Raw genomic sequence first — 16,981 nt, forward strand, 5'->3', positions numbered from 1 at the left:
TTATTATCAGTTTCACACACATGTACGATTATAATCCTACACATATCACTTACATGTACGATGTACAATATAAATGTACGTATTTGGCCAATATCCAACATTTAACCCACATGTACATGTACCGTAAGTGAACCGGAAACATGTACACAAGATCAACCGCAACCACTTCCTTGTCTGTCAAACTGGAAATAATTTGCATAAATTGTTTGAAAGTACCGGGAAGGTCTTGATATTGCTTTTCTAGTGATTTATCACCCTCTATATTCAGGCATACATACCGATACTGTACACGTGTTTACCCGAAACTTTCAAGCAAGAAAATTTTTCAAAATATTGCAGTCATATTTCATAGAAAACCCCTTAGGACCCTCTGTCTCATCAATTCTCAAAAATTGACATTGAGATTTCGGCTGTTACTGGAGGGTTTAGGAAGTACTGGTACATTTATCCAAATTGTGGTTGATTTTGGAAGATGTACAAAAGCACATGTTGATTCGATCTAGAAAGAATATTTCATGAGGATGAATATTTTATGATATAGGATTATAAAGCCATAACTTTGTGTCGGATGCAAACCTAGCGGAAAGGTCCCAGGAGTTCAATTAACCATGGGGGTGATTCATGCTTGGAAATTTGAAATGTGAGCATCCCCTTTGCAAGTTTCTCCTCTTAGTCATGCCACATTAATGTGCTGGCTGGATGACTCATGAAAGTGACACTACGATGGCCCAATGATGCTAATCTTACCGTCGCAGACCTGGTGGGAAATGCAGCAAGTCGGTCAGGGCAACATGAAATTCGAACCTGTTTATCAAATTACTCCAAAACTAGGTTAAGCCTAGTCAAATAATGTGGTGCTTATCACAAAGTTTTCAACTGAAACACAACACAGAAATTTTGATCAAAGCACATGTACCGGTACATGTACCGGTGTCGCCAAGATGGGGCATGGGAGGGGGGGTGCACACCCCTATAAAAAATTGGCGGCCCTCCCCCTAGTCACACCCCCACCAGAAATTTGCGAACTCCTTTTCACGAGCGGCCTTTTTGTCATGATTGGCCCTTTTTCAACGCCGCACAGACGTCTTTAATTATTAATCGAAAGATGGTGTCCACTGTTCAGTCCCCCACCCCCAATATTTAATTTTTCGGCGGCCGGGTGACGGATAAAAAAACGCTGTGCCTTTCAGCACGGATGCAACAAAAATTGGGTGTCCCCCTTCCCACTGTAACATCCAACCCCTCCCCTCACTCGCCCCACTATCGCAAGAACGCTGGCTTTGCTGCTTTAAAAGAGTAGGCTCTAGCCATTTGAAAATCTTGGCTCATGTACCGGTAATGTACACATTATGTGTACAAGTTTTTATCTTTGTAGAATTGTAAATGCACATAATGTGTACAGCCACTGTATGGTGTACAATCATGGAGCTGTTTTATACAGGTAGCTCCATGGTACAATACATCAAGTTTTTGTTCAGCAGACTGTATCATACATGCATGTATCTGTTATGAGTTCACCACATGTAATGAACATGTGTACACGGTAGGCATTAAAATTAGTCATGAATTTTTCAATAGAGTGTACTTTTGCCTTTGGAAACTCGATATTCAATGCATATTCCATTGTGAGCTGAATCAATTTACCTTACCCAACGGTAGGTGCACCAGATGTGTTATTTCTAACTATCGCCAGCGGGCATTCAAAACATAAAAACCGGCTCAACAAAAGACTAAGTTTATTCTTTTCAGTCATGGTTCTGTCAATTTCATTGCTACATGCACAAGAAATGTAACCAAAAAAAGGACAAATTTAAAGAAAAGAACTTGGTCTCTCAGGTTTTATGATTTCTTATGATGACCATATTGAAATGTCAGTCATTAAAACTTGTCCTTTTTAGCATTTATAGGCAATTCTGTTAAGTGATTTCAATTATGCCTACATTATCAATGAAACTGGTTGATATTTTTTTTTGTGCTGTCCTCAAAAATCTTTCATTTCATTGTCCCATAAACCTCTTTTTCAGGTTCCTACAATTACACCAAGCATCAATAAATTGCCATTTATTCTGTGCAGTTGAGGACACTGAACCAAATTGGTTTCACAAGTGGCCAATTTGCCACACCATTCTCTCAAGTTCTCCTCTGCCTGAGTGGTTGGATTGCCTTGGTTTTTTTTTTAAGTGGTTCAATTGTAAGCATTTTTTTACCTTGCCTCTTTTCCCCACATATTGAGACCTTGATAACCACTTAACCAGGGACTGGTTTCACTGAACTGTTAAGCACAGAAATTATTTTGCTAAGTACTGACAGGTTACCAGGCAAATGCCATGCAATGCACAATGCTTGTGACTGGTCGCCAGCTGTTTTTTGCATAGCATGTAAATTTGCTAAACGCTATTTTCTGTAAGCAGCTCAGATGGTTTAGATTTGCAAAGTGAAGCCCATGTACCGGTACACGAGGGCTTGCACTGCATTGTTGTAGTTGCCTGATTTCATGCCAACAGAGGGCGCTCTAACCTCAAGCTGTATCTTCAAGCTTTGGCTGTGTATTCTTGGCTCATGAATGATGCTGTGTTTATTTTTATCAGGAACATACATGTAGCTGTGTTCACCGATGAAGAATATGCCATTTGCATGACATGCAGAAAGTTTAGATCTTACTGTGAACTTTTCTGAACAGTTTTGTTCTGCAGGTTCTGATATTTTCAAGACACCATTCATTATGAAAGTCAAGTTACATGCACAAGTTCACAAACACTTTCCCTTCTTTTAATATTATTTAACATGTCATGTACATGACATGATATGACAAACATACATAATCTTTCCAAATCTCGCCTTAATTACATCTACCGGTATGTGCCAGTGTGTGTGTGTATAACCTTGTAATAATTTATTTTTGTATCTAGTCTTCATGTGGGTGGAAAGCCTAATCATCGAAACCGACCGTGCTCCAAATTAAACTCATGACTCATTCCTCTAAGAAAATTTAATAAAGTCTTGCAGTAAGGCCAGATTTATTCACAATATGTCCCCAAATTAATCAGTTAACTTCTGGCCAAACCAAAACATTGTGGCCCCGTGCCATGAATCCGTAGGCCCATCGTAAATTTTCCCACTGCGTTCAACCACCTTTGAACTTCACACTCTAATATGCTGTCATTTCCTCTGCCAAACTTGGACTTCCATGTATTCCTCCTTTTGAAGGAAACAGGAATAGGATCGGTCATACTCAAATCTAGGGTTGCAATGTGTACAACACCAAGTTGGGTCTTACCGTCCTCCCGTACTCTCTCGGAAGTTCAAGACGGCTGTGACTGAGCGGGCGGTAATTCAGCCATGATGTCACCGCTGTAGTGGATTTCCTTCAGATTAAGAGATTTCACTGGTGACAGTGGGAGGGGTCTTAGTAATGTACACAGTATTTGCTGTAAGGCCTACCGGTACATGTACTGTTGGGCCTACATGTACACCATAAAGCTTGTGCAGAGGTTAGTCAAGAGGTTAGAACCGGTACTTTGAGACTGTCGCATGGCACACGCTACTAAGCAACAGCTACACTGTAGCTTGTTACAAACCTACCCTGCACTACCATCTACTCTACTCTAAATGTGGGAAAGAACGTCATCAGCTCTGAAACAAAGTTGGATGCTTACACCAGATTTGCCACCACGTCATCACTGTCTATATTTTGTGTAGGACATTTAGAGTCCAAGTTCATTACATAAATAGTACATTGCAATGTACACTTCAGCTTGTGTCACAAGCGAGTTGGATTTTCTTCAATCTTCATCTCTGCCTTCTCAAAGGACGTCCCTTGCCATCGCGAGGGCAATATTTTCCATTAGCCTGATACCTAATGCAGCTGCATCGTGCTTTTAATGACCTGCATGTTGACCAATCTCAGCCGAACATCATCCAGATAAGTTTCAAGAAGCAGAGACTTGCCTCTCTCATCTTCAGTCAAGACGGGGATTTTTTTCAGCTCGCATCATGCTGTTAGAAGCTTCGTTATCGGCATGCATTACCCCCAGGGCCTGCTGATTCTTTGCAACCAATATCTCTCAAAAGCCAAGCCTGCATTTGCACAGCCTGGCCATACCACAGTTGATTGTAATCTATCTTGGCCTGTGGAGGAATAAAGACGTCTTTCAGTTTCCATCACCGTCCGTTTATAACCGGAAAAACTAAAATTAGGTGCAGCCCCGAAAGAAAGTCCGAGCTGCAAACGTCTCAAAAGATTTCCTGTTCGACAAATAAATGCAGTCTGTGAATTGGGGCATCAGTCTAATGCGAATGCATTAGTTGTGAAGAAAGGATTTTAATGTTTCTGTCAGTGTTGTGCGGAACGGCTGTTTATGTTCACATTATCATAATGACAACTGCACCCCACATCTACGACGACGGAAAATGAACTCGGGGTGCGGCCGGCAACTGTTCTCGTTTCACCATCTGTGCAAGTTGAAGACTCTGTAATGCGGGTTTCTTTTATTTGAAATTAGAAATGAGCTCCGTATGGATTCGAGGGGGGCAAATTTGATTACCACTGAAATTGAACTGCAAGATGTAGAATGATTGATCACCGCTAGCAATTCCGACTCCAAGACTGACTTGGAAAACCAAGATTCTGATCACCGTATTGTGCAAGAATGTTTCAGTCTCTCGGAAGACATTGAAGGACAACCCATCTCAACTCTAACATTTGATTCACCTCCCTGTGAAACTTCAAGGCAGTATCAAGTTCTCAAGATTTTTTCCGTGGCTCTTATTCCTTCCTTCCTTCTTCACCACCCACCTCACACCCTAACTCTATGCTCTTAACTTGCCAGAGGGATCTTTCAGCGGCTTGCTGCGGTGACATGTAGTCCTTGGTTACAGACTAGGGTCTAGGGATCTCCCTGACTGCATTAACTCTAGTCGGTGTCGCATTACAAACACCACTCTCTGGATCCCCTGCACAGTTTTAGGCCAGCACAGTTGTTCCTGTAACTGTTCTTGCACAGGAACCATGAGCATACTGTGTCCATGAACGAAAAGATGGTGACTGATTTGCTGTAAAATATGTCGCAATTTGAACTTCTGCAGTACAAGGACATGCACTGACATTGATGGAAAATGCATGAATTTGATGAATCATTTTCCTGAGCAGCGATTTTTTTTTTACCATGGCCAACTTCTTGGCAAGTACATGTACATGAACAAAATGTGCATACACATGCATATGTCACATGCATAACAAGTTGATGATACAGGTGCAATGATGGTCTGAAGTAGGAAATCGTAACAGTACCAGTGCCAGCCGACAGGAACCTACACACACAACAAGAGGATGTGTAGACAAACATGATTACACTCAGGAAGAGAAGCCAGCTCTAGTTGGATTGTGTGCATTTTGTGTCATTGCAGAACTGGACTGAGTCTGCAATGTATTAAAGGCCAAGTCTGCATGCACACATGTACATTTTAGAGGTCGAATCGGCGCAGTTTTCACATGTAAAGTGCACCAAGGAGCCCCGTGCCATACAAAGTTGTGTTTTTGTCTTTATTTTTATGTACATGTACATAAATGTGTGCTGTTTGGGAATTGTTGAGTGATGTCCCCAGCACCTTCAATCGAGGACAAACAATTTTGATGGCTACCAACAGAGCCTGTTAAACTGCAATTTGACACAGGAAGATCACATGTGTCTGTGCAGCATTGTTGTACATCAAAACAATGCAATCTTTATCGTGTTTTTGATATGTGCTGAATGGAATGTAGTTCATAAACTGCAGTGTCAGAGGTGATGCTCCATGGTGGTGTGCCACTGTATACGTACACGTACAACATGTAAGTTGACATACACATGTGATTACCGGTAGTGTACTTGCATCACAGAGAAAGGACACGTACGTGTACAGTGATTTTGCACATGTTTACATATCCATGTACATGTATGTCTGTATGAACTTAGTGAGAGATCCGATTAAAGTCCTACTGGTTTCTTTTCTTCAATTGCTACCGTGGATGGTGCCCCTGTAGTCTCTTCTCCAGCAGTCTGTGTAACTTCACGTTAAATCATAAATGTCACGACGAGTGTGATTGTCCACGGGAAATTACGTGTGGTTTCTGATTACTAATCCGGCATTCGGATCGCACAGACAAGCGAGCTTACCGACTACAGTACCTCAACACTGCCATCTGGATTGTAATTTGTGCACAAGATTGCTTTGTCTGAAGGTACGTGTACGCATTTGAGGATAATCTTTCAATCTTTTGTACAAGAGAGTACATGTACTGTTGATTAATATTTCGTGCAGATTGGCTCTACAGCTCGCAATGGCGTCAGTGAATTTAACCACCAGACCACCGATTTCTTCAAGGAGTACAACTCCAAAAACCTCTACAACGGGGAAAAATCCTTCCTCGACAGGGAAAAATCCTTCATTGACGGGGAAAAATCCTTCCTCAACTCACGCACATAAGACATCTCATAATGATGTGCATCATCAGAGTTCCAGTTCTGGTGGCACAAAAAGGCCAGCGGCTATACAGAATTCAGGCGACAGTGTACACAACGGCCAACTCTCCAAGAGTACTCCGGCATCGGGAGTGACCATGAAAAAGCCTGTCGCAAGACCACGATCTGGGAGTGGGGTGCAGCATGGTGACACGACAAAACACGGAGCCATTACCCATGCATCCAAGACCACTCTCTCAAAACAAGGGTCAGGAGACAAGACTCCAAATGGCAACCCGCCGAAGCGAGTTCCCATATCTAGTTCATCCAAACCGACCGTTGCAAAGCGGGGATCAGTTGACGGAGCGAAAAGCGCCACTCCCGGCCCAACAAATCGTCTGGGTGTTAAAACGACTGTCTCCAAACAATTATCAGCTGATCAGATACACAATGGCAGATCCTCCAAGCCGCTATCGGCTGCGAGAGTCGCCGTCCCCAGAAAAGCCTCTAGTGATGGCTCGCTCAACAGTGAAAGCTCCAAACGTGGGTCTACCTCTTCCTCACCCAGGAATTCTGTCTCGAGGCAGCGATCGGGTGACATTCCTTCCAGTTCACTGAGGAAACCAATTCCATTGCCACGTTCAGTAGAACAAAAGTCAGGTTTAAAACGTCAGATCGTATCAACCCATCAGACTTCCACAATAAGTGCAAAGAAACCGATTGTTCCCACTCGACAAACTGCTTCAAATGGAGCAAAAGCGAGCATTTCATCACAAGCTGTGAGCAAGAAATCTGATAAACATCCCCACAGCAATGTTTCTGGAAAAGTAACGGCAAAAGAGACTGTTTCATTGCAACCAGCCAGCAGTGAATCTAAAAAGCTAATGACAAATGAAAGTGGAGCTACAACTACCGTTTCATCACAAGCTGCGAGCAAGAAATCTGATAAACATCCCCACAGCAATGTCTCTGGAAAAGTAACAGCAAAAGAGACTGTTTCATTGCAACCAGCCAGCAGTGAATCTAAAGAGCTAATGACAAACGAAAGTGGAGCTACAACTACCGTTTCATCACGAGCTGTGAGCAATAAATCTGATAAACATCCCCACAGCAATGTTTCTGGAAAAGTAACGGCAAAAGAGACTGTTTCATCACAACCAGCCAGCAGTGAATCTAAAAAGCAAATGACAAATGCAAGTGGAGTAACAACTACCGTTTCATCACATGATGCCAGCAATAAATCGGAAAAGGTAATGGCAAAAGAGACAAATTTATCGCAATCTTCAAGCAATCTATCTGAACAGGTGACAACAAAAGAGACCATTTCTACGCAATCAACAAGCAATGAATCTGATAAAAATCCACTCACATCGTCAGCAGAAACTGACGACAATGAGATTCCGAATTTGGACTCGCCACGTGGCATCATGCGGAAGGCCGCCTCGGAGAAGTGGGAACGCGAAGTGGCTGTGAAATTCACCAAGAAATCCAGCTCAGTTAAAACCTCGCCGATCCACAAAGCCGAGGCCACCTTGAGAATCATGCTGGCACAGTCGGCCAGTGCATCGAGCGCGAGGCTAGCATCTCGAACCGGTCTGCACGGCGTTACGAGGACCACTTCAAGAGAGAAGATCGACCCCATTTCTCCTCAGTCCCCGTCACCGAGAACGCCGACGAAGCCTGCATCCCCTGTTTCCATGGCAACCAATGGGAGGAAGATAAGCACCTCATCAACTCCGAGTCAGACCTCGATCAGAGAGGAGGAGGAGGCAAAACCACCTCCCACCCCTACGTCACCAGCGCCGGCTCCATCACCAGTAATCGACCTGTTTGCGGTTAGTATGCTCTGAATTTCTCTCAGTTTCTCAGTTATACATTTGGTTTCTGCCTCTTAAGTGATTGTCTGTAAACCTGCAATGGAAAGTTTGTCGGTCAGAGGTCATACATGTAGTATGTAATCCTGCTTGAGATTTGTTCAACCTAATATTCATTAAATTGTTAAAGAATTGAAAAGTTCTGAAAAAAGTTGGGTTGAAATCCATTACCTTGCCTTTATTTTATTTGTTTCTTTTTTTTTGCAAAAATTATTTTGTAATGTTTCCCTCGAAGTAATTTTTCTTAAATCCTTCGTGAGTTGTGACCTTTCCATAAAATTTATCGCCCAATCAGTCCAAGTCAAATGATTAATTACGCAGAAAATTGCATTTGACATTGGAGAATCCTGAGGCTCATTACATGGGCAAACAAGAGAACATCTTGCATGTAATACTTGTCTTGAGGCTCGCTGTGTGATGAGTGGTGACAGGTGCGTTGCTGATGCGTCATCTTCGGTCTTCTTTGCCCCTCCTGTCCTGGAAAAGTAGCAGGAATAGGAAGTGATATGTGGTCCAGATTGTATCAGTCAGGTATCCCTTCAACTTACTGTATGACATCATCCATCAGCCATGTACCCCACCTGGGGGATTCTGTGTATTTGGTTGGGAAAGGGCTGGGGGAGAGGGGATCTCAGTTACTCAGACCTACCTTAAATGCTGTTATTGTCAGATGAATACCCAATAATTGAAGTGATGTTTGAGTTGCATACCTGTCCTGATACATTCTTGTGATTGTCATTCATCTGTCTGATATAACCCTGCTCATGGGTAGCTGATAATTCGGCTCAGAATGGTGCCGGAAAGATGAGATTCTATTGGCTTCATTTGTAATTAATTAATTATTACTTTGGTCAAAGAGGATTTACATTTGCAAAGACTTAACAAGTACATCTACATGTAAAAGGTACACTCAGGCTGTGCTTTTGGCTACAGGGTTTGATGCAGGGCCTCCGAGAAATAAATTTGCAAATCTTGATGCTCATTCTCCAGCATACACTGTAATACCGGTATATGAGCTTCCAGTATGAGCTTTCCAAATTGAATGAATTAATGGCAAGTAACACATTAATTAAATTAGAATTAACTGAATAGTGTCCTGCTCCTTATTCAAAAAAGTTCGTGTTCAGAATCTTTGTCTATAATGGCATAGTGAAAAATTTGCTTTTTTGAAAACCAAAGAAATTATGGAGTGCAGAGTATAAAAGGTGTGGATTTAGTTCATAAGCAAACATTTATTAAAATTATTTGTCATCGGGGAAAATCCATCACAGTCTTCTGTTTTCCTTCCTCCATATATTAACTAACTCTACTCAAGAGAGCCCTTGGTGATTGTGCGCAATGGTTGTACACGTGAAGTGTGAATTGCTTGGCCTTTGGGGATTTTTAGGTTTGGTGCACAGTGTCACTTGTTTTAGTGGTCCTGCTTCTACTTATTTTTAAGTAGCGCTCGGAGAGTTCAAGAGTTTTAGCACCTCAAGGTCAGCTGTGCGGTCATAGGTCAGGTCAGGTGGGGCAGTGTGGAGTGCCAGCATAAAGATGGCATTGTTTTGAAACTAATTTGGACTTAATACATTTTGTGTATTTTTGTGGGAATCATGTACATGTACATGTAACAATTATTGTACATGTATAATGCACCCACTGTAATGTGAAGTTTTGTCCTACATGTACATGTACATGTACATGGATAATTTACAAAAAATGTACACTGTACAAGTACATGTACATGTATTTTGCAACAGCAACATACAATGTACATGTTGTACATGTATTTCGTACATGTGTTGCTTATTTTCGTGTGAATGTGATGTACTCTTATTAGGTAATTGCCCTAAAGAGTTAAAAAATTCATCCATTTGACATTTCAGCAAAAAAACCTCATTGAACTTGAAATTTCAAAGGGGCAAGATTTATGGCCCAAAACGGAGGAGGATGAAAATTATAATTTTTTCTAGCACAAAATTTATATTCTGGACTGCATGTTACATGTATGTACCGGTGTGGTACATGTACATAGTGCGCTTGGAATCGTACACTACGTATTTGTACCACATGCTGTGCTGACATTCATGTGCAGTGAATGTAAAAAAAACAACCGATGTGCCCCGCAGGTAGAATTGTTAACGCATTTTGGCCACTACATGCAACATTTAATTTGCTCGGAATATTAAAATTGCCTCTGTCTGGGCTTCTGAGGCCTTGTGTGGGAGGAGGGACTGCAGATATCTCTGGGTGATTTTCGCGAAGAGAAACACAATCAGGCTACATTGAAGCATGGAGGTAGATGATTGAAGTAGGCAGCGCATTAGTCATAGATGTTGACAAAAACATGGACTGCAATTTGTATTTAAATTTGTATTTTTTTGGTTAGCTCTCTTGAAGCACTGGGTATCACGCAGTGCTTACATGTAAATGTATGTAAAATTACAGTTGTGTTGCTGAAGGGTAGACCGACACCGCACAAACCAATTTAAGGCCGAATGTTGTTTGGGTTCTTAGAATGAAACTCAATATTGCACCGCTGCTGCATTGTGACCGCCTACGTGACTACATTCTTGTTTTCCGGTGACCATTTTTTAAGTGGGGCAGTTAAGCAGGTCAACGTACCGGTACATGTATGTTTTGTTGGGGTTTCATAAAATTCTTGTAATATTTTTTGTTGAAAAGTTTAAGTTCACTTTTCAAGAAATATCTTGAAATAGGCCTAAGAAAGTGAAATACATCGTTTTGAATTGGCATGGCGATTGACGGATTATTTTGCTTTTAATTGCATCAAATTGATTTATAATTTTGTACATAAATGAATCCTGTTAAATTTTTCCTTGGAGAAAGGAATACTCTCAGTAAATTACCGTATATATATTTTTTTAGCAAAAACAAAGTGAGATGGATTCTGCTCCAGGGTTATTGTGAGTCTTAGAGCAGAACATTATAATGTCTACTCCTTAAAGACTTGTTTTTCACATTGATGGCACATGTGATGCCCATCACCTTGAAAAGTCGCATTTGATGATGGTCTGTTTCTTCGATCAAGTGCTACGGTACACGCCGAAGTTCCGATGGCTAATATTAAAGCTTGCTCTCATCCTTCGCCTCGCATCCATGACTCTCCCTATGGGGATTCGGGGGGGGGGGGGGGGGAGAATGGGATGCTGTTCTCATCTTCCTTGAAGACAGCTGCTGGGGTCTGCATCTAGAGCCTGAAGGTTTTGATTAAGGAGGATTGATCTGATGATGGTTTAACAGACTGGGAGGGGGGGATACAGGGGGTAGTGGAGATGGAAGGGATAGGGATGGGGTGATAGAGGGTGGGTGGGTGGGGTTTATTAGAGATGGATATTGAGAAGATAATGATGATGAAATTGGTGTACATAAATGATAGTTCAACTTCAGTCAATTCACCGTTCACCGCCGTGTTCACCGTCGATCGTGGATGTCCTATTGTCCCTCCTTTGTTTGTACTCTTATAAGAAGACTCCCATAGGTTTTGTACACGACCCCAATCGCGGACGTATGCTGAGAATCGTGAACGATGTTCTCTTTTGTTCTCTGGAATTTTTCGTCCACGGTTTGAATAGGTGAACACGCCCACGTGTACGTATTGTACACAAAACATTCCACATTTCGAAAGGTTTTCATGCTTTGCTAACATGAATTTGTTTTATAGTTTAGGCTTCCTCTTTACTAAATTGCAGGAGTGCATACAATTTTTCCTGCGGGACTCGGGTGAATGACTTTCCTTTTTGTGTATAATAAAGGAGCTCAGGTGGTTTCCATTTATACCTGTCAGTGTCACACCCATTAGTGACACCAATAACATATCTGCTATCATGAAGGGGTTGGTGTTCCATTGAAAGGCACAGGCTTTGCACCACTAGGTGACAAGTCATTTAGTAGGGCCTACTCTCACACATAGTGAACAAGATGTTCATGTACATGAGATGTACATGTACATGTACGTGTTCAGAAAAAGCTAAATGAAACCTTTTTGATAGTGAAGAAAACGTGCTTGTGTACCAAACTGTACCATTGCAGAAACATAGTTTCTGTATCTTGAGTGCTTTCGTTGACACATCATAATTTCTGCACATTCTTGTGTTATTTGATAATGAGGCTTTGATTGGTTGACTTCCATGTAGGATACATGTACGTCATGTGAAGTGGCTATAAGCATGGCTTTGAGAAAACTAAATGTATTAACTTAACATTTCTACAATTTTAGTAGCCCAAATTATGTCATCATCCCCCGATGAAATGTCGAGATACATGTAATAATATCTGGTTCTTTTCAAAATAACAACTAATTCTCTTTTAGAGTTTGTCACTTCACACTAAGTGTATCTGCAAAAATGTTCAGATTTTTTTTTGTTTATTGCTCTTCTTAATTAAATTTAAAGCTCAGAAGACCTCCAGTTTCGGCACTAAAGTGGCTCCACGTCAAATCATATTTGCATTGTCGGAAAAATGTATTTGTGCAGCCTTGCATGTAAATTCCACCGTCAAAAGTGTTTAGAATAGAGAGGATAATTTGCTTGACTTGTGAGTTCTCCTGGCCAAGATTTGCTCCTAAATATAGTGCCTGGAGCAAGGACAGAAGGATGTGACAAGCTAAAATCAACACAGACGATTGGCAAGATGCCACAGGATAAATATAGATTAGATATGACTGTTCATCCATTCCTCTTGTGTTTGCTTGACTCCTTGGTGAACTTCGTCAATTTCTTGGCTAATTTGAGCACAAGTGACAGTGCCTGGAACCAGTTTCTGTAGGGGCAAGGCTAAGTAAGTCTCAGTAAATGAAAAAATTTGAAAGTCAGATTGTCTGCTGGAATAATTTATAAGCCTACATGTAGTTGTGCCAAGGTAGCAACCAAGAAGCAGTCTGTGCAGTTGCATTGGTTACCGTCGCTTTGGTTACCGTCAGGAAGTTGGAAAGCCTGACGTTTTAATCCAAGGCTATTCCTAGTAGGATTTTTCCCAAAGGCAAAATTAACTGATGACATCATTTCCTAACATAATTTGCACTGTGCTGTAATCTCATTCCCGTCTGTACTTTCTACATAATCTGAACGTGATGTTGCCTGAGAAAAAGAAATTGACGTATCAAACATGGAAGTGCAAGGTCAAAAATGACCTACTGTACGTGTAGTACACTACATCGAATCTGCACTTCAAAGAATTTAGAAAACTCAGAATTTAATTTAAGTAAAATAGAGGCTTAACTCTCTAATTGATACGTGCAGTCATAATAAACAGTGTCAGGGATACATTCCACCAGGTTTGTGCAGTCCCATGCCCTGAATGTTAATCATGTTGATTGTCAATAAACAGGCAAGACCATAAAAAAGGTAAATAATGTGTGAAAGCCTCCGCAATTCCACCAGGCATGTGGATGTACTTGACTTAAAAAAGAAAAAAATAATATAACCAAGAAAACCTCATTAAATCAGTGCATCGTTGAAGATGTCAAGGCGCAGGCCAGACGCTCCCGTTATTAATCCCTAATTTCATTTCCGTAAAGCGTTGTCGCCATCAGAAATTCATCGGAGACAAATTGGGTCCATCTGCCGTGGGACGGTGTTATTATTGTTTCTCAAGATGACAGGCTACGAGGGATAAAAACAAGTCCAAGATTAGCGCGTAAAATCCCGAAATCATTCCAAATAAGGGCAAAGAATGCAAGTGCATTGTCATGTATCTGCGTCATACATGTGACCCATTGATGTTTTTCTTTATAAACAGTGAGTGAAAATACTTGATTTATGATCGACTGGAGTGATATTTTTAAAAACATATGGTGGGAACTTGTTGTTTTTTTTTCTCCAAAAAGAGGCAGGACTGCCTGACGATTTTGATTGAGGTGCTGGGTATCCTTCATTTGAACGAAAGTGCAGAGTTTTGGAGAATTTTGCAGGATTGAAGATGGTTCCTAGCAAAAAGGACCTAGGGGGTTGGGGTTACACCTTAAAAACTACAGACTTAACTTTGAACAAAAGGCTTTGTTTGGATCAAATTTTATTTGATAAAATATTTTATTCCCTTTTTCTGTTTTACATCTAGGAGAAGCAGGAGTTGATTGAGCCAGTGCACTATGAGGAACACATTCTGAAGAACAGAAATGTCATCAACAATGACCCGCTTCGATCCCTCATCCAGTTCCCCTATGATGATCTCTCGGTGAGTACAAATGTAATAAAAGGGCTAATGAAAAAGAGAGGAGACATAGAGGGGGGGGGGGGGGTGGGAGGGGCCTATCTAACAATGTTAATTTGGGTTGGCAAAGGGCAAAAAGTAAGTCAGTCATGTTTCAGTAACATTATACACAAAATATTTCTACTTCCCCTGGATGGGATGCTCGCAGGTTACTCCCCAGCTGATGCCGGTACTCATTTGTGCTCCTGGGTGGAGAGAGGCAAGTGGGAGTGAAGTGGCTTGCCCAAGGACACAACTATGGCCAGCAGCTGGATTCGAACCCCTGACCCTCTGATCATGAGTCACAAATCCTAAGCACTAGGCCACACATCCCACCGCAAAAGGCAAAACCCAAAATAAAATATCTCACAATGATTCTAATATGATTCTTAAACTCAGATGGGTGATGAACATGTACCGTATGTATAAATGTTCTGAATTGTAAATGTTAGTTTTGCTCTTGTGTTGTTGGCTCAATTTCTAACCTTTGCTCTAAACTTTTGTTTAACAAGCATCTTAGGAAAGCAATGAGTATACAGTACAAGAATGAAACCTGTAAATACAATTTTGTCTCACAAACTTTCCATTCTTTTGCATGTGACTCGCTTAAATTTGCAATTTCCACTGCTGTGCTCACAGTGTACATGTTCCGTATAATTATAAACGATTATTACAGAAATTGTCAGCGTGTAAACTCTTTCACGTAGACTGTTCCATTGTGTTGTGTACAGTGCAAATGTAAATGTACCCTTGATGCATGTGTGCTTCATAAGGGGATTGTAAAACCAGGAAGTAAATTGTATTTTTTTTTTGAAAAATACTCGCCAAGCTACAAAATTGCATACTTTTCACCATTGTAACCATGGTAGATACTAGATGGATACACAGTACATATAAAGGCAATGGGAAAAGTACCAAAAAATGCAAATAGGTCACATGTACGTGTACGTATGAAAAAAACCCATTGGGGTTTAAAACATTCATTCCGTATATGTTCATTCCTTGATTAAATGATGATGAACTGATCAACGACCTTACTCTAATGTCAAATTGATTTTTTTTTTTTTTGAATTTTCCGTATGCTTTGAATCTATAAAAAGTAAATCTAAAATTAAAATATAATATGTATATTTTCAAGTGGCCTCAACCTATAAAAATAATCGCCATGCTTCATTCCATCTGCAAAAATAACAGTTACAAAAGTGCACACTGCAATGATGTCAACCGAAGGATGGTCCGCCCACAGAAATAGAAATTTGTCTTGTGAATAAACACTGTCATCACTTCTTATTAAAACCCGTTGACAAATCCTTGCATACAGATTTCAGGGTTTGGTGTCCAGAAAGCTGACTAAATAAAGACTAAAAAAAACCAGATGATTTGAAAGTGGGCGTGCTATTTTTGTGATCAGTGGAGGGTGAGGTTTTTTTTGGGAGCAGCTGATTTTTCAGTCACCTTCAGATATATTAAACCTGTGTAATGTGGCCACTCACAATCTGCTTGGGATGAGTGGCCACAATAGACAGGTTTTCAAAACAATTCTCATGGAATGAGACTAATGCTGCTAATATTTGGTGGATAACCTCAATATGATATATGTGTGACACACAGATTGTCTTTCATTTTTGGCTAACAAAGAACAATTTCGATGCTTTGTTAGTTACTGTTGTTTGTGATTATAATGACGCAGATTTATTTCTGTTTCATTTCCAAATGTCCATATTCCAAGAAAAAAATCCACCGTAAAGCATGTTTTTAAAGATAATTAATTGAGTGTTCTTTTTTTAAAATCCTGCAGGCATCAACGTTACCGAGACAATTACGTACCACTAAATCCACAGTACCAGAAAGAGCTTTACAAGAAGCCTCATCGCTGTTTGTTAAAGAGGTACGAAAGGGAAAACATAAATCTGTTGGCTTTTTTGTTTTAAATAAAGAAATGGTCATTAAAGTCCCCTTTCAATAAAAAAAATAGTCATTAAAACTACACCTGTGCATGTCTTTTGCAAAATATTGAACATATTCATAGCATGTTTACCAAAACATCTTTTGAAAATTTTTTTAAAAGGAAGTGTTTTTCAAACTCTTTTGAGACTTTGCTGATGAAGCTGTTTCAATTACGTTTGGTTCATGGCATGCACAGAATTGATTTCCTGCTTCGTGGAAGGATTTCCTGAGATATGCGTACAAGGTCAAAGGTTACATATGAGATAAAAATGTCCCATTGCAGAACCACGGAATAATTGGAAAAATAGTGTGTGTGTAAGTTGTATCAACAGTATTTACACAAACAAGAATGATTGTGTTGAAAATAGAAGAACACAATTTCACTATTTTCTTAGCACAGTGCAGTATGTTTGATTATCCAAACATTTGAGTTAAATTTTGTTCAATTAATTCCTGTGCAAAAGAAGGATTGGGTAAACATCATGCTTTGAAGTACAGTGTGTAATATCCCCTTAGTGGGATTAAATT

The 16,981-nt window shown here is 40.5% G+C and overlaps 1 protein-coding gene across 19 annotated transcripts in view; it reads left to right on the top strand.

The window, feature by feature from the left end:
• Window positions 1-16,981, top strand: part of LOC119723424 (dedicator of cytokinesis protein 9-like) — a 78,575-nt gene that overhangs the window by 9,055 nt on the left and 52,539 nt on the right. For 9 of the 19 annotated variants that reach the window (XM_038194057.1, XM_038194051.1, XM_038194056.1 and 6 more), the window contains exons 1-3: window positions 6,098-8,275; window positions 14,375-14,491; window positions 16,305-16,394. In XM_038194057.1, coding sequence (XP_038049985.1) covers window positions 6,320-8,275; window positions 14,375-14,491; window positions 16,305-16,394 — 2,163 coding nt within the window. In that variant the 5' untranslated portion in view covers window positions 6,098-6,319. Of the gene's footprint in view, window positions 1-6,096; window positions 8,276-14,374; window positions 14,492-16,304; window positions 16,395-16,981 lie in introns of those variants that run through there. The other 10 variants (XM_038194044.1, XM_038194052.1, XM_038194053.1 and 7 more) reach the window with 3 other exon arrangements.

This window comes from Patiria miniata, unplaced genomic scaffold (assembly GCF_015706575.1).
Source record: "Patiria miniata isolate m_02_andy unplaced genomic scaffold, ASM1570657v1 HiC_scaffold_17, whole genome shotgun sequence".
Classification (NCBI taxonomy): domain Eukaryota; kingdom Metazoa; phylum Echinodermata; class Asteroidea; order Valvatida; family Asterinidae; genus Patiria; species Patiria miniata.